The sequence below is a fragment of the Harmonia axyridis genome, chromosome 6 (assembly GCF_914767665.1).
Source record: "Harmonia axyridis chromosome 6, icHarAxyr1.1, whole genome shotgun sequence".
Taxonomy (NCBI): domain Eukaryota; kingdom Metazoa; phylum Arthropoda; class Insecta; order Coleoptera; family Coccinellidae; genus Harmonia; species Harmonia axyridis.
The window spans coordinates 35723305-35747939 of NC_059506.1; the positions used below are offsets into that span (position 1 = coordinate 35723305).

General features: G+C 35.1%; 1 protein-coding gene across 1 annotated transcript; it reads left to right on the plus strand.

Annotated features, from left to right (window-relative positions):
• Window positions 1-480: 480 nt before the first annotated feature.
• On the plus strand, window positions 481-24635 carry LOC123682357. The gene is made up of 3 exons (XM_045620930.1): window positions 481-818; window positions 18463-18621; window positions 24399-24635. The coding sequence occupies exons 1-3, from the start codon at window positions 660-662 to the stop codon at window positions 24492-24494; spliced, it is 414 nt and encodes a 137-aa protein (XP_045476886.1). The 5' UTR covers window positions 481-659; the 3' UTR covers window positions 24495-24635.

Genomic DNA, 24635 nt, shown 5'->3' on the forward strand with positions numbered 1-24635 from the left:
GGAAAAGAAATCAAACTTCAACATCTTGTTGCAGTTTTCATTTTTGCTTATGCCTCCAATTCATATTTTTTCAAAAGCTTGTTTTTTATAACAAAAAAAACTGTTCATAATGAGTGCTGTTATCAATTATCGAAATTCATAATAGACCACCCTCCATGAAAAAATCTATTATTTCAATTGATCAACTTAATTCCCCCCATTAACAAGCGATAAAGTACAATCTCCCCATATTAACCCTAGGGTCAACTACCCTATTCGAATAATCGTCACCCCCCTCAAGAAAACACAAGCCATCAGGAACAGCAAAACACTCAACGAACATTACTCCTCCAAACCCTCCTCTACCCTCATAAGAATACATGAAAACATAATCAGACTCCCACAATACCATCTAGATATATCGCAATAAAGAAAATATCCCGACGCGATTGCGTTAACTCAGCGATAGGACGTTATAAAAGCATGACGGACTTGAGAATTCACTACAGTTTGTACACAATCACTCCATACCCCAAAACAGCGCCATCTGTACACAGACCCCTTCCAAAAAAGTTTTACGCTACCCACCGGAAGAAATAATATGCTTGTTTGAATAGTTGGCGTTGGATTTGTTTGTTGTTTGGAAAGTATTTTTTTTGAAGCGCTTATCGAAAATTGTCATGAGTCAGTTTGGGGTAGTTGTACAGTTGTTGGTGGTGGTTTTGTTGTTCAGGCAGGAGGTTGTGGGGTATGTGGTAGACAAGAGAAGTTCAGCCCCTGAGAAGACATCAGACGATTTTATGGATTATCAGTTAGGGGTGAAGTACGACGAGTATCCTGTAAGTAATTCTAAAGTATTTTTTTTTGGGGGGGTTGAAGTCATTTTTAATTTAAGCCCCCATAATCTTATCGTCAACGTTTTGTCGACTTCAATCGCTTTGATTTTCAAAACTAATTCAAACTTAGTTATTGGCAACGCTTGAAAAATCATCCCTTTGCATGAAATTTCATAAAATCCTCCACTAAACCATCCATTATAAGGACTAAAATCAACCTAAAGGAACAATTAACAAACGATGCAACTTCAATTCATAAAATTTTGAACGTCGTTTGAGGATGAACAAAAAGAATTTTCGCGACGATTTTGTTCGATTCGTTTGATAGTTTTTGTGACTTGTATCGTGATGTATCAAAAGAGTCATCAAAAACATTTGAAATCCAGTCAATGATTGAAAATGATGACGAAAAACTACTAAACAATAGATCATCATTTTTTTTCATTTCAAGTTGATTTATTTATTGTTTTTGTGTGTATTATATCTTTTATCTTTTATTATAATTGAACCATTACTTGTTTTAAATTTACTTTTTGTATGTCCTACTGTTTTCAAGAAATCAATTTTATATTTAGATTTCAATCTTTAAAAATGGATTGACTGTATTATTAGACAAAATCTTGTTCTTATATCTCATTTCACCCAAATATTTTTTGCAGTTCTTGTGAAAATCTTAAATTTCATTCACACATTTCTTTTCTTTGAAGCTTCTCATCGAACGAAACAATAAACTGTCTCAATATACTAAGAAAATGTCATAATTCAGTTTATTATCTATTTGTCATCATCTGGTAGCAGTTCCAAAGCATATTTTTTTCGCGCTGGGTTTTCATCGGAAATTGAATTCTAAAAATATCATTTTTATCGGAAAATTAACAGTTTATACAAGGAGATCATAAAGATTTATGAGTCAATGTTACTACACGTAAATTTCTGGGAATGATTGCTCTCATCGTAAACGTAAATAAGATTCATTATAATCATCGATATGTAGGTTTGAATATCCTCTCTGAACTCGAATGGTCTTCTTTAAGCAGTAAAAGATTTTATAATTATCACACTATACTTACATCCATTAAATAAACGATTTTGAACTCCTTTTCAGGTATCGATGTCAGTACATTATGTTTTTGGTAAAGGAAAACGGGTGCTCAAGTTCTTCATCAATAAACGAGCTCCCCAAAGTTCCTTACTTGATTGACGTGGGAGCTTTCATACATTTTTACCATGTTCATTTTTGTAAACATATTTCAGTAATGATCAGTATTTTCTAATATTGTCGATTTTTGTTATTTTCTATTCAGTTTTCTGAACACAAGTTGAAAGAATATACTTTATCTTAATTTTCGAAATGTGTCCTCAAAATTCAATCATTATGGTATACAATTACCTACCAAAAAGGATCTCCTCTCTAACTATCATGGTTTGAATTTTGTATTGAAACTTTTCAGCCTACAATAAGTAGGTAGTCGCTACCTGACTTCTGAGCCATGGTCAAGCTAGCAGCCGCTATTACAGCGTACTTCTGTGCTTTCCTCATTCTTATCGATACTCTGCTTTGATTTTGATGTCGCTATTATACGTTTATACAAGCAAATTTCAATTTTATATCAATATTCTTGGTTGCAATGATGTGATCAGCTTGATATCTCAATTCTTTCGGGATTGTGGTAACTGAAATATTGGGTAAGTTTATTTGGATGGTCTTTATTGAATTTTTATCGAATTTGAGGACGAATTGATAATCATTTGAGACCATATACCTCAAAAAATATAGATTTTGTGACTAATTGTCAGAATTATCGATTCGGTGAACAAGCCTTCACAAATTCCTCACATTACGATACTAAACCATACAATAGTAAATCAAAATCTTGATATCGGGAGTTTAAATCGGATTCTGAAGGATAACTTTAATCCTACTTTTGTTAAAACTGCGTAGGAGGCTTTGTCACGATATCTACAACTTCCTTGAAGAATTAAACTGTTCGAAACATTCCTTTTCGTTGTTTTAATCTCATCTACAAGCAGCATTATCGAGGGTATTATATTCCACTCAGGAAAGAACTAAATTATGCCATCAAGTTTGTCTTTTGAACATGGATCAAAAGACTTATATTAGGCTCGAAGAGTTGAAGTATTATGTTTTGTGGAAGCAGAGCAATTTAATAAGGATGAGTTTAGTTTCGTCATAGTAGTTGCTTTGTGAGGAGGTAAATATTTGCTGTCATATTTAAGGATATCAGTGGAGGATTCAACTTGAAGTAAAAATTGAAATTTTGCAAATTATAATCACTTTGTTCTAAGGATATAATGCATACGAATATTTATTCCAACCACTGCCATAAAATGTATCAAACTTAATGAAGATAAACTATTACCTTTGATGAAGAGGAACAATTTAGACGAGCTGAAGGTGCTTTTTTTACGTTTGCAATCATATCCTCGAAATGGAAAGAAGAAGTAAATGCATAAATTTATATTAAATCCGAATTAAATTGCAGTTGGTATCTTATTTCCTGACATCACAAGAGAGATAAATTAACCAGTCAGTATCAAAAGGAGCACTTAATAACCTGATTTCGTATCTTTCTAAATGTGAGGTAAAAAAAGCCTGGATAACCTGGATTTCCTACCGGTTCCAGAACTGAATTTGGGATTGTCGTGAATGGTTTAATTAGATGGTCTTGCCCACGCAAGAAGGTCCTGGGCTTTGTCCAAGGAAATCGACGCTGGGGTAGGAAGATATGAGCTTATCCTTATTGGTGAATCGTTTGAAAAATCTTCATAAGAAGTTGAGGAATTTGGAATATTGAATTTATCAAATAACAAGCAAATTTGAGTAAGAAGGTAATTCGTATTTGTGGATTCATGGGTGGACAAAAAACTTCTAGTTTCACATTGTGTTCAATTTCTTCTTCCTATCTCGGATAATAAAGGGTGTTTTTCTCAGAGCTATAGAACTTTGAATTACAATAAAACAACGATGGATTATTCGATTGACATGAATTTTATTTATCCGCAAGATAATCTTGTGGCATTACATTTTAAATCTGATTTCTGGCATATGACCACGCCACGGCTGGCTCGGATGTAGTCCAACCTGGACGACCAATTTTCGATGACTTTTTCCAACATTTGTGGCCGTATATCGGCAATAACACAGCGAATGTTGTCTTCCAAATGGTCAAGGGTTTGTGGCATATCCGCATAGACCAATGACTTTATATAGCCCCACAGAAAGTAGTCTAGCGTTGTTAAATCACAAGATCTTGGAGGCCATTTCACAGGTCCAAAACGTGAAATTAGGCAGTCACCAAACGTGTCTTTCAATAAATCGATTGTGGCACGAGCTGTGTGACATGTTGCGCCGTCTTTTTGGAACTACAGCTCCTGGACATCATGATTATTCAATTCAGGAATGAAAAAGTTAGTAAACATGTCTCTATACCGATCACCATTGACTGTAACGTTCTGGCCATCATCGTTTTTGAAGAAGTACCTACCAATGATTCCACCAGCCCATAAAGCGCACTAAACAGTCAGTTTTTCTGGATATAACGGTGTTTCGACATACACTTGACGATTAGCTTCACTCCAAATGCGGCAGTTTTGTTTGTTGACGTAGCCATTCAACCAGAAGTGCGCTTCATCGCTAAACAAAATAAAATGGACGTAGTGCGCGATACGTATTCCGCACAGAACCATTATTTTCGAAATAAAATTGCACTATTTGCAAGTGTTGTTCAGGCGTGAGTCTATTCATGATGAATTGCCAAACCAAACTGAGAATAAATCAGTTGACAGCTGTTAAATCGGTCGCCATCTTGAACAGTAATGCCAACTTAAAGTTATATACCTCGGAAAAAACACCCGTTATATTTGTTACTGATTGAAATGTGGATAAAGACGAGATTCTTGTGTTGGTGAAATATCTTTCTGATGGGGAAAAATACTGTGCAAGCAGAGCAGTAGCTTGATGAGTGTTTTCCAGACTCTGCTCCATCGATTCAACATAAGAAGATTGTATGCTGTCTTTAAATTTGGTTCTAAAGAACGAATTGCACATTCAACTGCTTGACCACCCAGCAGATCTGGACACCAGTCATTACTGGTTTTCTGCAGACCTTGAAAGATGCTCCAGAGAAAAATTTGACTCTAATGAAGAAGGGATTGCCGAGGTTGAAGTCTATTTCTACAGCAACAAAAGGTATTGAAAAGTATGAAGAATGTTGGAGTACATGTATCTCTCTTGAAGGTGATTATGTTCATCAATTTTCAAGAAAAAAAGTGTTTTTAATGTTTGGGAGAGAGGTTGATGAATTATTTTGGCCCAGCAACCAGTAATCAAGTTATAATCTTAGCAACAGATACTTTAAATAACCCAGAAAACTGAATCCTGCGAAAAACTGTGTTAGCCATCAATTTTAAATCTCCATTTATTGAAGATTCCTCAACTATTGTAGAGCAGTTTATTCATTCAGCATCCTCACCCACCATAAAAAGCGAGATTGAATCATGTAAAACGTGGAGATAGCTAGGTATAGACACCTAATCCGCAAAGATGTCATCTGAATGAGAAACACATCAAAGAGGATTAGCAGCAGAAGTAAAGAACTTTATCGCTTTTCAATTTCTAAACATGCAAACGAATAATTTTAAGCTCACTGCACAGATATTTCGTCTGGCTGGCCTTAGTTATCTAGATTCAGCATCCGAGATATACTAGATGACATATAAACAGGAACACACTTTTTGCGATTGCTGAATTGAATATTTGTTTTGCAGACTATTGATGAAAATGATATTTCCATACAGATCAAACTAGGATTGATTTCTGTCAAGGGGTATTACTCTTTTCTCTTTTGCGTTTCACCAGGTATATACAAAAAAATTGCGATCAGGGGATCAGTTCAAAGTTCAAAATACTATAATGTAATTCAAACTATTCGATTGACTGTACGACCCTTTATGAATTAGTTATTTATCAAATCAATAGAAATAACGAGGGTCATTCTGAAACAGTTATTGAAAGTCCAAGAACTTCTACAATACCCTAATATTTAACCCTTCTCTTCCATAAATCATATTTTATGTAAAACTATGGGTCGACTAGAAGTAAACGCGTATTCGATAACAACAAATATCATTTCATTCAGGCTCTCTATTTCCTTCAATTTGAATAAGCAAACTTTGACATTCTACTGCCCCTCAATTTATTCTCTCGTAATTTTTGTTTGATGGCAGATTCTCTCTAAACTGATTTCCTTATGAAAAGAGCAGAGGGCGTTGAATTTTTATCGTTTGTGGAACTCCCTTGAGGTTGCATTTTAATCTTCCTAGGTATTTCCGTAACAAAAAGAACTTGAAAGGGTTCACATTGGTAACAATGAAATTAAGTAGCAAAAAAAAACATTCTCCAATCATTTATACTCGTAAGAATTTAATTAGGTAGTTTTTTCTTTCAAGGAAATGAAAAGGATCGAAATTATCTGGGTATGCTTATTAATTTGAGCGTTTGAAAAACAATGAATGAAGGTACGAAACTCGGTATGAAATATTGTATTTTTCGCCATAGCTCAATTTGAAATAACTTCAGTATCAAACCAATTTTCAAATCGATTGGACTCGAAAATAAAATGAAGAAGCACTGACGAAAAGTGTGGAGCTTTGGACAGCTCGTTCATTCTAGCACCAATTACAGACATGTTATCTCGAAGGGCGTAATTGGCGCATGAATAACCGAGAACTTAAAGCTCGTCAGTGCTTTTCTTTCTGATATTCTTTTTTCATGATTCTGATGACGCTTCAGTATAAAATTTTATAAGAGGCTTGAAATTATAATTTTTTATATACAGGGTGTTCTGATTTGTTTCCGACAAACTGAAACGGGTGATAGATCACATCATTTTAAGCAAAACAGTTCCTATGAACATGGGTCCGGAAATGCTTCGTTTGCGAGATACAGGGTGTTAAAGTTGAAAAAATAATTCGCGTTTTCTTAAATATCTTTCGACTGATTCCAAATAATTGCATGAAAGTTGGTACATAGGGTTTTTTGAGGTGAGAAATTAAAATTGATGGTCGATTTGGTTGTATTTTCTAGAGGGCGCCACTGGCAATCATTTCGTCCCCTTTAAACCGTTGCAACTTTTCTGTGCTACCCTGTACGTCATTCTGGACTAAAAAAATCAATTCCCGTTTCAGAGAAAAACGCATTTACAGCCAAATCCATATTTTTGTAATCTTTAAAACATGTAGAAACAAATTTGTAATAATTTTAAATTAAATATTTTTTACAAGTAACAACTTAGAACAAAACAAAATAACATAATAATTTTTAAAGAAGGTGTTCGAAATGTCCACCGTTCTGTTGAATGCACAAATGACATCTTCGAATGATTGATTGTTTTACATTCAACAATTGTTGCGGCAATAGATTTAAAATGGCTATACACAATGACAGATTTAAAGTGTGTTAGGTTCAGATGTCATTAATTATAATTATAGTTAACTAAGTTAATAGCTTATCAACAAATACAGGAAAATGGTACCAAAGGCCCGAACGAAGCATACAAAAAAGAAATCATCTACAGAGAAATAGGATTTTACAGACCTTCGAAGAAAATAAAAACTCAGTATTCGTAAAGCATCCCAACAACGCAATATTTCAGGAAACAGAATATTCAGAACACTTAAAAACAACAATTACATAGCATACCACTTCTACTTATTAGTGGGCAATAGAAAATCCGCATGCATTTCGCCTTAGAAATTTTCAAAATGAATTTAAATTTAATATTTGAATAGGAATAATTTCATGAAAGGATTTCGAAGCAGTCAAAACATATTAAAGAAAACGCGAATTATTTTTTCAACTTTAACACCCTGTATCTCGGAAACGAAGCATTTCCGGACCCATGTTCATAGGAACTTTTTTGCTTAAAATGATGTGATCTATCACCCATTTCAGTTTATCGGAAACAAATCAGAACACCCTGTACATACAAAATATCCACTAGGTCCGATCTGTTACCATTTAAATATTAGTCTATTTTTTATTCTGTTTCAATTTGTTATTGATTGTTGAATTGGCTTATCTAGAATTTTTTGTTCTATCTTTCTATCTTTATCTTTGATCAGATTTCTTTAAAGCCTAATAATATCCCTGCCTGATGATCATTTAAAACATTAAAACGTCGCCAAAAATTACCTTTGGCTCAAACAAACAGGGTCGGACATCTTCACAATGCAAATTCCAGGAGTAATGAAATTTTCTTCCTACATCGTACGTTATTGTCACCAAGCATTATTATAAACTGTAGGAAGAGGGGAACACTCATATCAAGAATCCAACAGGTTCACTCACCCTCGGGGAAACCGCAGCAAATGGGAACAGAACCAGGCTTGTAGCTGGGAAATAGAATTTCCCGGAAAATGCCCCTTTTTCGCGTGAACTAACTCAACACGTGTTGGTCACACTACAATCAGGTTAACGTTAATGTTAATTTTATATCAGAAAAATTATTCGGGAATTAAATATAATATCGGAGCTGTTATACACGGGAAAAGGAAAATTGATCTTGAAAATCTGATGGAAATAGTTTTTGACACTAATGTGGAGTCCCACAAGGGAGTATTCTGGGTCTCTTCCTTTTCACAGAAAGCAGATCCAACATTCAACGCATTGTGTGTGAAAGTACTAATTGCAATTTAAGTAACGATTCAATATTAAGCCAGTTTACTTCTAAGTTTTTTTGATTCCTTTGAATGCCTCATACTGTAGACTTGTTAATGATCTATATTTTTAGTTGTGATTCACGGCTTGGCTGGATTTTTAACCTACTTTGTTTGAGCCACACTTGATTTCAAGTCAAGCTCAAGTTAAGTAGTAGTTTTTCAATGTCAAGTATTTATTTATCAAGTACTTGAATCATATCAAGCTACTTGATTTTTTGCAGTTTTATTGTGTAGTGTCACATCAAAAAGAAATAAACGAAAAGAGAAGGAACACTTTCATTTATTAAACTTATTTTTCAAAAGAACCGAAAATATTAACTTTTTTCAAATAGAAATATAAATTAAATCACTATAAATCATAACAAAATAAAAAATAATCGAAAAACGAAGTTTCTTTATATTGAGAAACCTACAGGATTTGTTTGATTTCATAATTTTCCATCCAGGATCTAAGACACAAGAGGCATCTTATAGATTTGTCGCCTAATCTATTGCGGGTTTTTGTAACTGTAAAAGCAGATCTGGAAAATTGTCTTTCAACAGAAGCTGAAGATGCTAGCGTTGATGAAAAATCCTCGTTTGGCCATTTTGGCCAGGTTTGGAAAGATATTTCTGAAACTACCAAAATCCACCAATAGATTTCATATAAATGTGAGAAAACTACTAATAAAGTCACACTGGCGAATGCTTCAGTCTCTCGGCGCTCGAGGAATCCTCTTATTTAGTCTAAGCGTGCACGAGATTGCAGAAATATATACCGTGCGACGCGTGCAGATATTCAAGTAATATCAAGTAACTAGATATCAAGTCAAGCAATAAATATCTAACATCAAGTCAAGTTAAGCTCAAGTATGTTATTTTTCATGAACTTGATTTTCAAGTCGTGTAGTTGTTTTAAATGTCTAGCTAGTTGGCTTGATGAATCCCTAGTTGTGACTCAAACGAAATAATTATTGTTTAAAAACAGTCTTCAAGAGAAGAAAGTCTCAAATAATAATAATAATAATGATTTTTTCATGCTTCACATTGTTTAAGGTGATGCCTCTTTCCAGAAACAGACTGGCATACTTCTAATTGGGGCTATCAAGAAGGGTTAAATTAATTATTTCAGTTCCAAGTTGAGTTTGGCTCATGAGTATTTCCTACAAGTTTACTATGAATAGTTCAAAGGCGATGTGAAACGAATGAAAATTTTCTGAGGAACTTGTTTTGAACACGTGTTGGAAAATAACCGTCTAGATTGTTGAAATTTTCCGTTTCGATTATTTTTCCTTCAATTTCACAGTTTTTCACGAAAGAAATTTCTAGATCACATGAAAATCTGTTAGGCTATCACTTATACAAGGTGATAAAACTTCAGGTAGACAAATTTGATGTGGAAATCAAGGATTTGGAACTGAAGTGAAGCCATGAGCATTTAAGCGGTCGCCATCCATGCGCTTATTGCGCCATTGGAGACCACGTATGTGAAATTATAGATATTGTAATGGAATGATACGTTGTAGGTATCTGTTCCAAATCAATTTTTACCAAAATATATCACAAAGCGCTGTATGTGATTGATAAGTTTCACATCAACATTTGAACCTGAAATACCTGCCTACAAATTAGCGTGGGAGTATTTGATGTAATTTAATTCAAGTCTACAATTATAGAGACATAACAATTATCTGCTGAAGGCTTTTGATTAGCAACAATTCTTCTTTGACGATATCAGCGACATTCTACACCAATTAAAAAGCACGCTTTCTCTGTTTGACGTCCTTTCATTCAACTCTGCTGCCCTTGCAAAATCGAAAGCATGGATACGTTCATTTTTTTGCAGCCCTTCAGACTCATTTATGAAATATTTCGTTGAAAAAATCAAATATGTGAATTCATAGAGGATGCCAAATAGTTCATTAGATATATTAAATATGTATATAACCATAGAGTTAATTACGTTGGGATGAGGCTCTTTCAGAGCCATGAGAATTGACTTTCAGATAGGAGGATCTTATATACAGGCTGTTCCTGAAAAGGTCCGAAGGATAATTTTAAGACAAAAGTTTTTTTCTAATCTACCAGTGGTCTACCAAAAAAAAGTATCTGGAGGAAAGGAGCGGACATTCTTCCAGAAAAATATCACCTTGTAGATTTACATTAAAAATTGTCATATCACATGATAAAACCTAACAAATTTAAGTTGAATATTTTGTGAGCGGAAGGTGCTATAAGAAAAAAACTTTAAAGAATCAAACTTTAAAACTCTGTATTTTGAAAACAGAGCATTTGCGGACCAATTTTTATAGGACTTTTTTTCATAAAAGGATCCCTTGAAAATTGAGAAAACAAAGTCGATATTTGTTTGTTGTTGCTTTTGTGCCCTAGGTATAAGTCATTTCCTAACTTAGTGAGTAAAAATTAGATATACTTCGAACATTCAATATATCCTGATCCCAAAATTATTGACATCATGTGTGTGTATTCGATCTCGAATATTTTCGTTTGACGTCGATATCCCATTTACGTCGATTCTGGAAAAATACAGTTCCACCAACTGAATGAGGAAAACAGTCGGCATCAATTGATTATCAATTGTTTGCAGTATCGTATTGTACTCTTGTCAGTCTCCCGAATGAACATAATCGTCTTACCTCAATTGGACTATAATCTTCTTTGCCAAATCGAACACACAATCCGTATACAAAAGTTTATTGTAGTCACCTGGAGAAAGAAGTTTGTGGGGATACTGTTGCCAATTCTATGGTTCGTTTCGAATATTGTTCGATGAAATACAATGAGTCTCCAACTCTGCAATGAGGTATATTGCGTTCTCTATATCTGGAATAATTATTTTACGTATTGCAGAGATTTAATATGATATTCAGATTGGATACAATACGATAAAACATCCATTATCTTGTGTAACAGCTTGATTTGGCTGCATACAATGAGCATTTTATAGATATAAATTGGATTATAATAAGATATACCTGAATACAAGTCGGAATATGTCTATAATTAGAAAAATTCTTGAAAACACTGATGGCCTCAAAAGCTTTTGGGCATTTTTTGAAGAACACAAACATCTTTGTATTTTTGTCATCAAATTTGAGTCAAATATAAACCATTATGTTCAATAACCTGTTGCTAACGAGAATTCAACTGTATATTGCTTCTCACATAGAAGCTCTCGTCCCTACTAGCAAAAAGCTTGCACAACCAATGTTCACAGGTCTCCATTGAGGCCAAATTTGTACACCAAAGCACATTGGCTTCAGATGTTAGTCACTTCAAACGGTCGAGTTATTTGCACTGGAAGACATAAGTGATCTTTTCACTATAGAAGAGCAGATCATAGTACATTTTTCCCTGAAGATAACACCAAACACACAGCATCACCTGGCCTGGACCTCAATACTAGCTTAGTCAAGGTCTGGGCCACTTGGTTGATCACAATCTCTGTCATCTCCAGTTATATATTATTCTCTATGCACAACTTATTTTACATATGTAACCATGTAACCCTATTATGCTTCTACACTCATTCAAAGACATCGCCAACATGTTGAATATCAATGTGTGCCTCATCTTTCTGTTAGATCAGCAGACTTCTTGCACTTCGGGGTTTAAATTGAAGATGGAATGGAAGATAAGGAAGGATCTCGAAGGAATTTACTTATTCCTTGTTCATTTTACGGTTACAGAAAATCAATTTGCTTTTGGAATCAGGTTTAACGTGTCTCCTATCCTATTTTATGGTCCAAAGGATTGGATTTTATGTATTTATTTTCTCGAATTCAGATTTCATGGAGATATATAGGGTGCAATATTTGCATTCGACTATGAAACTTGAATAGGATAAGATTAGGAGGAGATAAGAATAGGAGGAGATGGTGATAGTAGTTCTGGAAGTTCATTATTAAAATTGGAATTTTATGATGGTGGAAGTTGTTAGCGTTTATTACTCTCATCAATATATTCTGTAGGAATAATTTAACCACTGAAATTCGAAACATATGAATGTTATTTCGAAAACCAATTTCGTTATATCATAAAATTGTGATGGTCGTCTGTTTTGATAAGTCTTTAATTGTCTTCCAGGCAGAGATATTTGTAATAGAAAGATGAGTGGCAATTTACCTAGTAAGGAACTATCAAATATGGTGGTACATTCTGACAGTCAGGCTGCAATCAAATCAGTGAGCTCACATATCATTGATTCTAAGATGATATGAGAGTTCCGAAGAAAACTCCACGAAATAGGTAAGAATAACAAGGTCTTGTTTTTAGTCTGGGCTCCCGGTCACTCAAGAATTAAAGGAAATGACTTGGCCTGGAACCTTTCTATGGTCTAGCCAAAGGTTCCTACAAGAGGGAATTTCAGTAGAAGGAGAAAACCAGAAGAGAAACACTCTGGTGGAATCTTCCTGGGTTGGATTATTCTAGAAAGTTTCTTCAAAACTTCTGGAGCAAGAATATGCTACACCGCCTCACTGAATTCCTTACAGGGCATTATCTCCTCAAGAAGCACCTCATGAGAATGAGTCTAGTAGAGAATGACAAGTGCAGATTCTGTGTTGGGGAGGAAAAATCTTCGGATAATGTGGTGACAGAATGCCTCGCCATCACTAGCTGAAGCAAAATATGCTTTGGACAAGGAACTTGTAGGAGTGCGGAAGTAACCTCCTTGAAGACATTCCATATACTGGAGTTGATCAGAACTCTGGAACTAGAAGACGAGCTGTAGATCACATAAAGGCAAGAATAGCTTTGAAGGGGGACACAATTTAATATTAGGTCGCAGAGAGATAAAACCTTCTTAAATCTAATCTAATCTACAATCCTGCACAGCTCTATCTTCCAGAAATATTCGACTTTGGGCCGACTAATGACAAAAATTATCTCCAGAGGTTAGAGCAATAGAATGTTAAACTGCAGTGCTGCATCCCAATACGTCATTCTATATTCACATGGCATGTCATATACCAGTAAGTTTCAACTTCATATTTTCATTCACGCCAAAGCAACTCTATAATAACTTGTCAGTGCTTTTCTAATTTTTCAACGATGTCACCGGATGTCTTCTAACTGTAGGGGTGTTATTCTTCCCGCAAAAACAAATCCAACGAAACCAACAGGTGGCCAACCCAGTATACCGAACAAGAGTTCGCTTGCCAATTCGTGAAATTATTATAGACGTTGAATGAGGAACAGGAAAACAGAAATCAAATATATTGGAATGTTCACTATTTCGTCTTCATTAACAGCTCTTGTCTGACTGAACAAATTGAGAACTTCAGGAGGCGGTTTTTGCAGGCTTTACCGAGCGTTATTTCCTGATTTAGAGCCCTCAAGTTGCTTCCTGGTTTTTTGCGTCGGTCGTTTCAATACTAGTTGTGACGTTTGTTGGGGTAAATAGGGAGGGAAGGAAGAGAGGAAGAGGACTTCAATCAACGAATTGTCGACGTTTGAATCTGCTAAATTGATTTGGAGAATGCTTATAGTCGTTTTCGTGAATGACTTTGACGTTTCATATCGAGACAGCTTTATAAAGTGTTTTTTTTAGAGCTATAGAACTTTAAATTGCAATAAAACAACGATGGATTATTCAATTGACATGAATTTTATTTGTCCGCAAGATAATCTTGTGGCATTACATTTTAAATATGATTTCTGGCATATGACCGCCACGGCTGGCTCGGATGTAGTCCAATCTGGACGTCCAATTTTCGATGACTTTTTCCAACATTTGTGGCCGTATATCGGCAATAACACGGCGAATGTTGACTTCCAAATGGTCAAGGGTTTGTGGGTTATCCGCATAGACCAATGACTTTACATAGCCCCACAGAAAGTAGTCTAGCGGTGTTAAATCACAAGATCTTGGAGGCCAATTCACAGGTCCAAAACGTGTAATTAGGCGGTCACTAAACGTGTATTTCAATAAATCGATTGTGGCACGAGCTGTGTGACATGTTGCACCGTCTTGTTGGAACCACAGCTCCTGGACATCATGGTTGTTCAATTCAGGAATGAAGAAGTTAGTTATCATGGCTCTATACCGATCACCATTGACTGTAACGTTCTGGCCATCATCGTTTTTGAAGAAGTACGGACCAATGATTCCACCAGCCCATAAAGCGCACCAAACAGTCAGTTTTTCTGGATGTAACGGTGTTTCAACATACACTTGAGGATTAGCTTCACTCCAAATGCGGCAGTTTTGTTTGTTGACGTAGCCATTCAACTAGAAGTGCGCTTCATCGCTAAACAAAATAAAATGGACATAGTGCGCGATACGTATTCCGCACAGAACCATTATTTTCGAAATGAAATTGCACTATTTGCAAGCATTGTTCAGGCATGAGTCTAATCATGATGAATTGCCAAACCAAACTCAAAATAAATCACTTAACAGCTGTTGAATCGGTTGCCATCTTGAATAGTAATGCTAACTTAAAGTTATATACCTCGAAAAAAAACACCCGATAGTTTTAAGCAGGTGTTGACTGACGTAGATCGCAAAAAAGGCTGAAGTTGACCGATTAGTCCATTAGTTCAGGATTTATAGGTTGTAAACTGAAATTTTCAAGAAAATTTTGATAATATGGGCTGCGCACTTGAAACCTCGCTATATTTTAGATCACATCTCTATCTATAAAAAACGTTTTTATTTGAGAGGGCTATGACCAATATTGAAGGAGATATTACGGTGTTTGTGTGGAAATTCCATTTTTACGTTTTTTTTCCAAAATTCTCATAAACTGTGAGCTCTACGAACAATCGGTAAGCGATGTTGGGAAAAGCCATCCTGATCATTGAAATGATGACGTAGATAGCGAAAAAGGTTGCAGTTAACAGATTAGTCCATTATTTCAGGAATTATAAGCTTTAACGTGTTATCCAGACTTGAAAATATGCTGAAACCATCGACAATAACAAACGTTTGTGGTCTTAATATGTACCCAGCAGGATCTTGTTTATTATGATAACTTTCGAGCCACTACATTTCTGCAGCTATAAAGGTTGATGTTGTTCTCAGCTTGAAGTGGTGGAAAGCATCAGGGGTCGGACGTCTCATTATTATAGGTCTTAGAAGTTGGTAAATAAGGTCATTATAGGGTCATTTAGCAGCAGAGTACTACAAGAAAACCTTTTCACCATTCTTGGATCTATTGCAGTTGGAAAAGGGCATTGACTGAAAACGAGTATGTTTTGGTGTTGGCTGCACTGATTCACGTTTCATGTGTAGACGGGATGTTATAGTTAACAGGACAATTGAAAAATTCCTGGTCTACTATAGTAAAACACTTTTTTTTGACAAAATTCGATTTTATTATTCAACATAGTTGCCTTCGAGGGCGATACAGCGATTATAGCGATCTTCCAACTCTTCGATACCATTTTTTGTTGTACGATTTGACTTTCACTTCAGAATAGGCCTCAGTTTCGGCGATTTCTTCTACACTGGCGCTGACTTTCTTTCCAGCGAGCATTCTTTCGAGGTCTGAGAACAGGAAAAAGTCGCTGGGGGTCAGATCTGGCGAATACGGTGGATGTAGAAGCAATTTGAAGCCCAATTCATGCAATTTTGCCATTGTGTTCATTGATTTGTGACACGGTGCATTGTCTTGATGAAACAGCGCCTTTTTTTCTTCAAATGGGGCCGTTTTTCAACGATTTCATCCTTTAAACAATCCAATAATGCTATATAATAATCGCTGTTGATGGTCTGGCCCTTTAGGAGGTAATCAATGAATATTATACCTTGCGCATCCCAGAATACTGATGCCACAACCTGGCCAGCTGACTGTTGTGTTTTTCCTCGCTTTGGATTCGGTTCATCGTGTGCAGTCCACTCAGCTGACTGTCGATTGGACTCCGGAGTGAAATTATGGAGCCATATTTCATCATATTCAAGCTTAATACAGAAGCTGTAAGATTTATATTACGTCTAAACTATATTAAAACGTTTTCCAATAATTTCTATTGACCTTTGCTGACCGCAACACGTATCGATTTAAAAGTGCACTCGAAAAGATCTGTCACAGCTTTTATGACAGCATAAACTATATGTCAACACCTTCAACATCCTAATTATCAATTGAAATCGGGTCTATTGAAATCCTGTCCATATATAAATTGAGTTTCGATCAAAAATTCGAATTAATTTATTGTTATGCACCGAAATTCATGTCGTGTGGCATTATGTATGTTCATACAGCATGGTGTTTACGCAAATTGGGGATTTTGCTCGGGATTTTGTAGGTCGAGAGTTGTTTCACGTACAGCGGTTGTTTTCTGTTTACATTTTGGGTATTGCAATCAACTAACTAGGCAGTAGAAGCAGAAATCTGGATTTTTTTTAGATGATTCTGAAATTGGGAGATTACGGAGTTGTAGGGTATGGTGGACTTTACCTGTAATTACAGAGCATCATTTGGTGGAGAGGAATCTGCCCAATTATGTTTCGAAAACCACTTTACTACAAATCTAAAATTTTTATTTTCTATTCAAATTTGCTCCCTCATGTTAGGAAAGTTTTCAAATGTATATTCACCTGAAAATAATGCAACAATTTAACTAATTGGCTAAAACTCCCACGCACAATAAGATTTGTCGTACAGTTAATCGCATAAAAGCTACCTACGTAGGATTTGGCGTCACATACGAAAATCCAGAGGGTGTAATTTTCGCATATGTGAACACAACAAAGTCAGTGGGATGAGATTGCATCTCAGGTGTGTTGAAATAGTTAGACGCGAAAGTAGGAATTAATCAAATTTGTTTACTTCGTTTGCTTTAACTGCTAAAGTAGTTTATCTAGATTTCATATCATTGCTATTTATACTAACTGACGAAGAAACTGCAACACACAGAAGGAGCTGTTTGAATTTTAATTTTTTTTTCGTGAAACTTAGATAGTATAGCTAGGAGTAAAAGATTGAATTTGGAGATAATATCGTGAAGGTTTTTTCATGAAAACAATTTTTGTTACTTAAATATTGTAGTCGTTTTTTAAATTTAACAACAAACCAGCTGTTCGAGGAGATTCAAAGTAGATGTTTAGTTCTTGTTAAAATGCCTAGGGTTCGTGTACGCGGAATTTATCGCCAGCTAAGTGAATTTGAAAGAGGTCGAATCATTGGTCTACGGGAGGCGGGGTTGTCATTTCGAAAAATCGCTGACCGGACGAACAGAAATCCAACTACTGTTATGAGATGTTGTCAATCGTGTTTTTTTCAATGCCCAAAATTGAAGAAGTGTAGGCACCGGACGTCGAAGGGGCACAAATGAAGTTCAAGATCGACGTCTAAGACTTATGGCCATCAGAGACCGATTTGCGACAACTCGATCTTTGGCTGATGAGTGGTTAGGAGAACAAGGTCATCCTGTAACTCAGCAGTGCAAATTGGAATGTGGAATGACCTCAGGTCGTCTATTCTGATGAATCTCGATTCTCCATTGGTGCATATAATGGCCGATGAAGGGTTAGGGTAGACGATCTCGGTGAAAAAAACGTGAACCTCAGTTTCACTTCATGTACACCGGACATTACGGATGTCATAACCTTGCCGGCTTGAGTTTGAGATTTTGATTCCTTTGGATATCTTTCAGCGACTGTTTTCCACTCAGCTGATCTTCTCTTTGTCTTAGGACCAATCCATGTTTCATCGATCATCACATATTCATGCGAAAAAAAAAGTTTATTAACCTTTAATAGCTCCAAACAGCTTTTGGAATCGACAAAGCATTGTTGCTTTTGATCAGCGATGAACAAAGCTTTATAATGGACAAATATTCACGTGAAATAGTGAATTGGTGATTGGGTGATTTTTCTGATAATGATGAAATATAAATTCTTGATAAAATTTTTACCTCATTCAGATAATTTACTGATTATTGTTATGTTTTCCATCAGATGATTGTGCCAAAGAAGAGAACGGCAATGTTGGTAGACCGTTTGATGGTAGCTTTGAAGGAGGCCATAGATGAAGAAGAAGCACAAATGGCAAATACAATTGTTGAAGAACCACCCCTTGCTAAATCTTACGTCCTGAGTCCAGATGAAATCAGAACGGTATGTATAACTGTAATCCATAGAGTAATAAACATAGATGAAGGGAATATACGCCATTTTACTTGTCCCCAACATGGTTAGATCACGTTGTCGGATTGTGATATATTTTCAAATCCACAATATTACTATATCGTTCTGAATGTTTATTATATTGAATGAAATATATTTATTTGAGTGATCCCCGATGAAATATGCAAATTTCAATATTTGGAATCCGATATATTTCCTAATTGTCGAATTTATAATAGGCAGAATATTTATTATTTTCTGTATCTACCGGTAGAAATCCAAGGTTTGGCAACTTTTGCTCTCCTAGTGTCATCGGTTGTTTCACGTTGCTTAGCGCTTGAACTTTGTTTTTTGAATTTCTGATATACTTAGGTATTCATTTCAATATATTTTGAGCCAATATGAAACGCTGATTCACTATGGGACGTAAGAAGTGCGTTCTTTGTGGGGAAACTCGAAAATTGATTAAAATATCGTATCACTGATATGTTTTCATTTCCGCCCGCTTCATGTCAAATTTGATAGTTCATGTTGGGGACAAAATTTGATTACTGACATATGCTCCCTCTATCTATGTTTATTACTTTGAGGTATAACTGTAATCGAATATTAGAGACACTGTCAATTTGTCGAAAATCGTCATTTTGATCTGTTAATTATCATTTGCATATTTTTTTTCACCAAAATGCAGAAGACATAATCTATATATTTTCCAGGTGGGGATGCTATCTCTATAAACAATATAATAATATCAGTATGAAAATTTCAGTGAGAGCTGAAATAACTTTTAAAATTCCAAAAGCTCCCATATAAAACTGTTGTTTTCAGCGCATTCACAACACAAATCTCCTTGTTTACGAGGTCAAGATGTTTGTTTTTCTCATTTTCCACATCTACAATCTAGATTTTTCCATCACATGCTGTCAACCAAGCTGTGCTGTCCATCCTAATTTATAAAAATCCTAACGGTTTTGGCCTCATATCAGTTTTATGCCAACTGTCAACCTCAACAATTCATCATAAAGATGGTGTCGAGTAGGAAAAATAGAAATAAATCGTTCTGATTCCGAGATGTCAAGGAAAGGTGGAAATTGAGGTGTTGGGAATTTCCAGCGGTATGCCTGGGATTTTAATGGTTTTTGCTGAAGCTATAAATAAATAAATGATCGTAGGTGTTTATATTGAACTGTTTCAGTTGTTACTATTTGATATAGTCAATCAACATTGAGAAAAGTTTTCTACTTTCTTATTCGTATGGAATTTATCAAAAATAAGGGATTTCCATCTTTGAAACATATTGCATAAATAATGATCACCCTTTTCCTCGAGCCAGATTTTGATCCATGAATTTTGAAGGCAAAAAAAGGAAGTTGAACTTTAGGCCATAACTTCAGAACGCCTGAAATTATCGCTTTGCGACCTTCAGGTGTTTTCATACAAATTTGATGGAATTTCTGTTTCTGTTAAGAAAATCCTATCATTACATTTGAAATTTCGCCGTAAAATGAACAAAAGAATGAACTTCTGACTTAGTGCCCCCTATTGAAAGCAGCAAAAACAAATTTATCATGACTATATTTTGTTCTCAATCAACAAGATATTATCTTTCAGACGAGATCTAATTTGCTCAAAAATGTTGAGCCAAACTGAAGTTACAGGCGTTTCAATCAGTCAGATTTCTCCTTTACACCTACCCTTATTTGAAGTCGTAGAATTGAAAGTGACAATTCAAAAAGATAGAGAATTTTCCAAGGATTACAGTGATGATATTTTTTCTTCAACTTCATATGAAACATTTTTGAGTAAAATTCATTTTTCTACTCGACGGTAGCTATTACGCCCCCTAGCGGTAGAGGTATGAACTTCAAAACAATTTCCAGTGTGTTCTCTTATACACTTTAGTGTTAAATTTTTTACCGCAAGTCTCTACGATGAGTGGATCCTGAGATATATCCGCTTACCTCGCTTATTTGCTCACCCTGTACACCATATTTTTCACCGCTCTTTTTCAAGAAGAGGTTGAATGTTCATTTATTGAATAGCTCATTGCAAAGGACGCCGTTTATTGAATAATTTTTGGATTTGTAAAATTCTTCCGAATAGAAGGAATTCACAGTGTTTTTAAATTCACAATTCTAGTACCTTTCAGACTTACAAATCGAAGCTTCACCTATCAAACTCCTATTTCACAGTTCAATAACAGTTTTGATGTGAAACTTCTAAACGGACGTCAACTGCCGAACTATCTACCTACATAGGTACATAGGGGAGTTTCGATATTTAATCTTTCCTAGATGTTCGAATGCAGCGCATTTCACAGAATGGGTGAGAATCACCTAGGTATTCTAAAGCGGAATTCCCAACAAAGATTTCCATCGCAAGTTTCAATTTGTATTCTGCAACGATAGAGCTATTGTGGTTTTATTTGATGCTAATGAAGTGTTAAATTGGAGGTATTCTATCATCTTCAATTTTACAATTCACCTAAAATATTGGAAATCTATTTTCAATATAAATCTAAAATATTAAAGTGACTTATGGTAAAACAATTTATTGAAATAATGCGGATACTAGAGATTCATCAAGCCAAGTAGCTTGACATTTCAACCAGCTACTTGACTTGAAAATCAAGCTCGTGAAAAATTACATACTTGAGCTTGACTTGACTTGATTTAAGATATTTATTGCTTGACTTGATAGCAAGCTACTTGATATTACTTGAGCTTGATATGCACGTGTCGCACGGCATATATTTCTGCTATCTCGTGCGCGCTTAAACTAAATAAGGGGATTCCTCGAGCACCGAGAGATTGAAGCATTCGCCAGTGTGACTTTTTAAGTAGTTTTCTTACATTTCTATGAAATCTATTGGTAGATTTTGGAAGTTTCAGAAATATATTTCCAAACTTGGCCAAAATGGCCAAGGATCTTTTATCAACGCCAGCATCTTCAGTTCCTGTTGAAAGACAAGTTTCCAGAGCTGCTCTTGCAGTTACAAAAACCCGCAATAGGTCAGACGACAAATCTATAAGATGCCTCATGTGTCTTAAATCCTGGATGGAAAATTATCTCAATATTCTCAATATTAAGAAACCTTTTTTTTATTATTTTTTATTTTGTTATTTCCATAAGAAATTCATTGGGAATTCAAAAGGCAGAAACCACCCATATGGTCTAAATCATGGTCTATATGCAAAAAGAAATATGTGAATGTTGTGAAGACAAATATTAAATTCAAAATGAGTCATTTTTAGTAAATCTTTTTAAGTATTCAAATCCAGTAAGCAATTATTTTTGGTAATCAAAATAAAAAGTATTTTCAAGTGAAGTGATAAGTGTAGATATCAAAAGATCTTTTATTGTTAGAACAACAGAATTTCTGTGAAATAGTCTTGGCGTTCTTCTATTTTCTATCCTTGTTATTTCGATTCGCTAAAGAATTAAAAAAAAGATATCTATCGACTAAATTCAAAAGGAAATAACCTGTCATTGAAAAGAAAAGGTTCTTATCAGAGGAGTAGTTTTGACGAAAATGTATCTCAGACTTCTGCGTAATTTTTAGTGGTGCGTTAATTTATTAGCGAAGTCTATTTCCTCTGATTCATTCCAGATATGTTCGAATGTTTCTCCCAATGCCTTATACGCTTCACGGGGGTTTATACCCCCATTAACCTCCCCCCACATAATAATTCTCCCTCCAATATTTCATGCAAAACACCTTCCAGCAACGTTCTGCACTAAACGTGTTCACATCTTAATTGCATCGATATTACTGTTGACATCTCCAATTTGGGGGAACTGAAATCCTGAAAGTCCTTGTTCTATTTCGACCCCCCCCCCTCCTACAGTGGCTGTCCAATTAGAGGTGGGGGGGGTTGAATATACGTTATAAATTCCGTCAAGAATGTAAACAATTATCACGTTTGCGGAGTTTGGAATTTCGTTATTGGTCGTTCTGTTTTTCGTTCCTTTGATTTACGGAACCCGAGGATGAGAGGTCAAGGAAACCATGTTTAATCCTTTCGCAAAACCCGCCGGCCGCGAATTTAATCCCTGGGAGTTGGAGTTGTTGTTTTCCGGTGATATCCTTCGGCGTGCAGTTGTTTTTCCATTATTCTGCTTGATGTTTTGATAGGATATTGGGAATGTTTTGCATAATAATAATAATAAGAAGCTTTTTCGATATATCCAGCTTTCTGGATTACTCACAGAATCAATTTCCAAGACTGTGGGTTTTTCGCTATTTGCTAATTTTAAACTGGGCCCATAACCTGTTGATTTTGGGCCCATAACCTACTGAACTTAGTCTTGCAAGTTGGAGAATTTCAATTAAAACGTCACACTGATTTTTGTTTGAAATGAATAACCATAATTTCCACAACCTACTACTCATAATGTTACGATTACTTGTAGGAGATCTAGGACACTAGGTAAATGACTTCATTTTACGAAAAACAGATTCAACATTAACTTAGACCAGGACTTTCACAACTTTCAATAACTATTTTATAATCAGGGTTAAGAAACTTAATTATAAAATAATTGTTGAGATAGGTATTCTAAACAGTTAACAGTAATTTCTTCAAAATCATTTTATTAGATAATTATCAGTTGAAAGGGTAAGACGGATCTTTATTTCATCTAATACCAAAAAAGTACATAAGCATACAGCATACATAATTTTATTTCCAAATGGAATTCCATCCTCAAAATTGAGAGGTCAAAAAGCTTCGATATATGTTAGGTACAACTGTTCAATTGAACAGCTGATTGAATCATAAATGTTTAAGTACCCAATATCTCATCAATATCATCTTTAGGGATTCACGGCATGGCTTGATTTTCAAGAAACTTGGCTTGAATTTGACTTGATTGAGTCAAGCTCAAGTCAAGTAGTAGTTTTTCAAGCTCATGCCAAGTCAAGAATGTATTTATCAAGTTCTTGAATCATATCAAGCTACTTGATTTAAACAGTTTTATTGTGTCACATCTATGAAAAAATGATTAAATGAGAAGGAACCTCGCAAAAAACACTTTTATTCATTAAACTTATTGTACAAAATAACCGAAAATATCAAATTTTTTGAAATAGAAACACTGGAAATTAAATCACTAAAAATCAGTATAAAATGAAAAATAATTCAAAAAATGAAGTTTCTTAAAATTGAGAAACCTCCAGGCTTCGTTTGATTTCAAAATTTTCCATTCAGGATCTAAGACACAAGAGGAATCTTATAGATCTGTCGCCTAACCCATTGCGGAATTTTGTAACTGTAAGATCAGCTCTGGAAAATTGTCTTTCAACAGGAGCTGAAGATGCTGACGTTGATAACAAATCCTTGGCCATTGTGGCCAAGTAAGGAAAGACATTTCTGAAACTATCAAAATCTACCAATAGATTTCATAGAAATGTGAGAAAACTACTAATAAAGTCACACTGGCGAATGCTTCAGTCTCTCGGCGCTCGAGGAATCCCCTTATTTAGTCCAAGCGCTCACGAGATGCAGAAATATATGCCGTGCGACGCGTGCTTATCAAACTCAAGTAATATCAAGTAGCTTGATATCAAGTCAAGCAATAAATATCTAAAATCAAGTCAAGTCGAGCTGAAGTATGTAATTTTTCACGATATTGCTTTTCAAGTCAAATAGTTGGTTAAAATGTCAAGCTACTTGGCTTGATGGTCTGAAATGTTTAAACTTGAATCATATAAACTATTTCATAACATTTGTATTCTAATTTAATTTTAATTTTCAATTTTTTTCTAGATGGATCTGCAGAGGAGAGGCCATGGTGGTTTACCTTCAGAGCCTAAGGTCCGACCATATTGGAGATGCTACTTCAATGCTGTCACCTGTTTCTGAGGAAAACCAACTGAATCGACTTTTAATTCTTATCCTTATTGACTATACCCATGCATTGTAAATCTTCAAAATCAAGTATTATATAAGTCCCTCCTATAATTATTGATGATTTACCTTCGTGCAATCGTTTATTTGAATTGT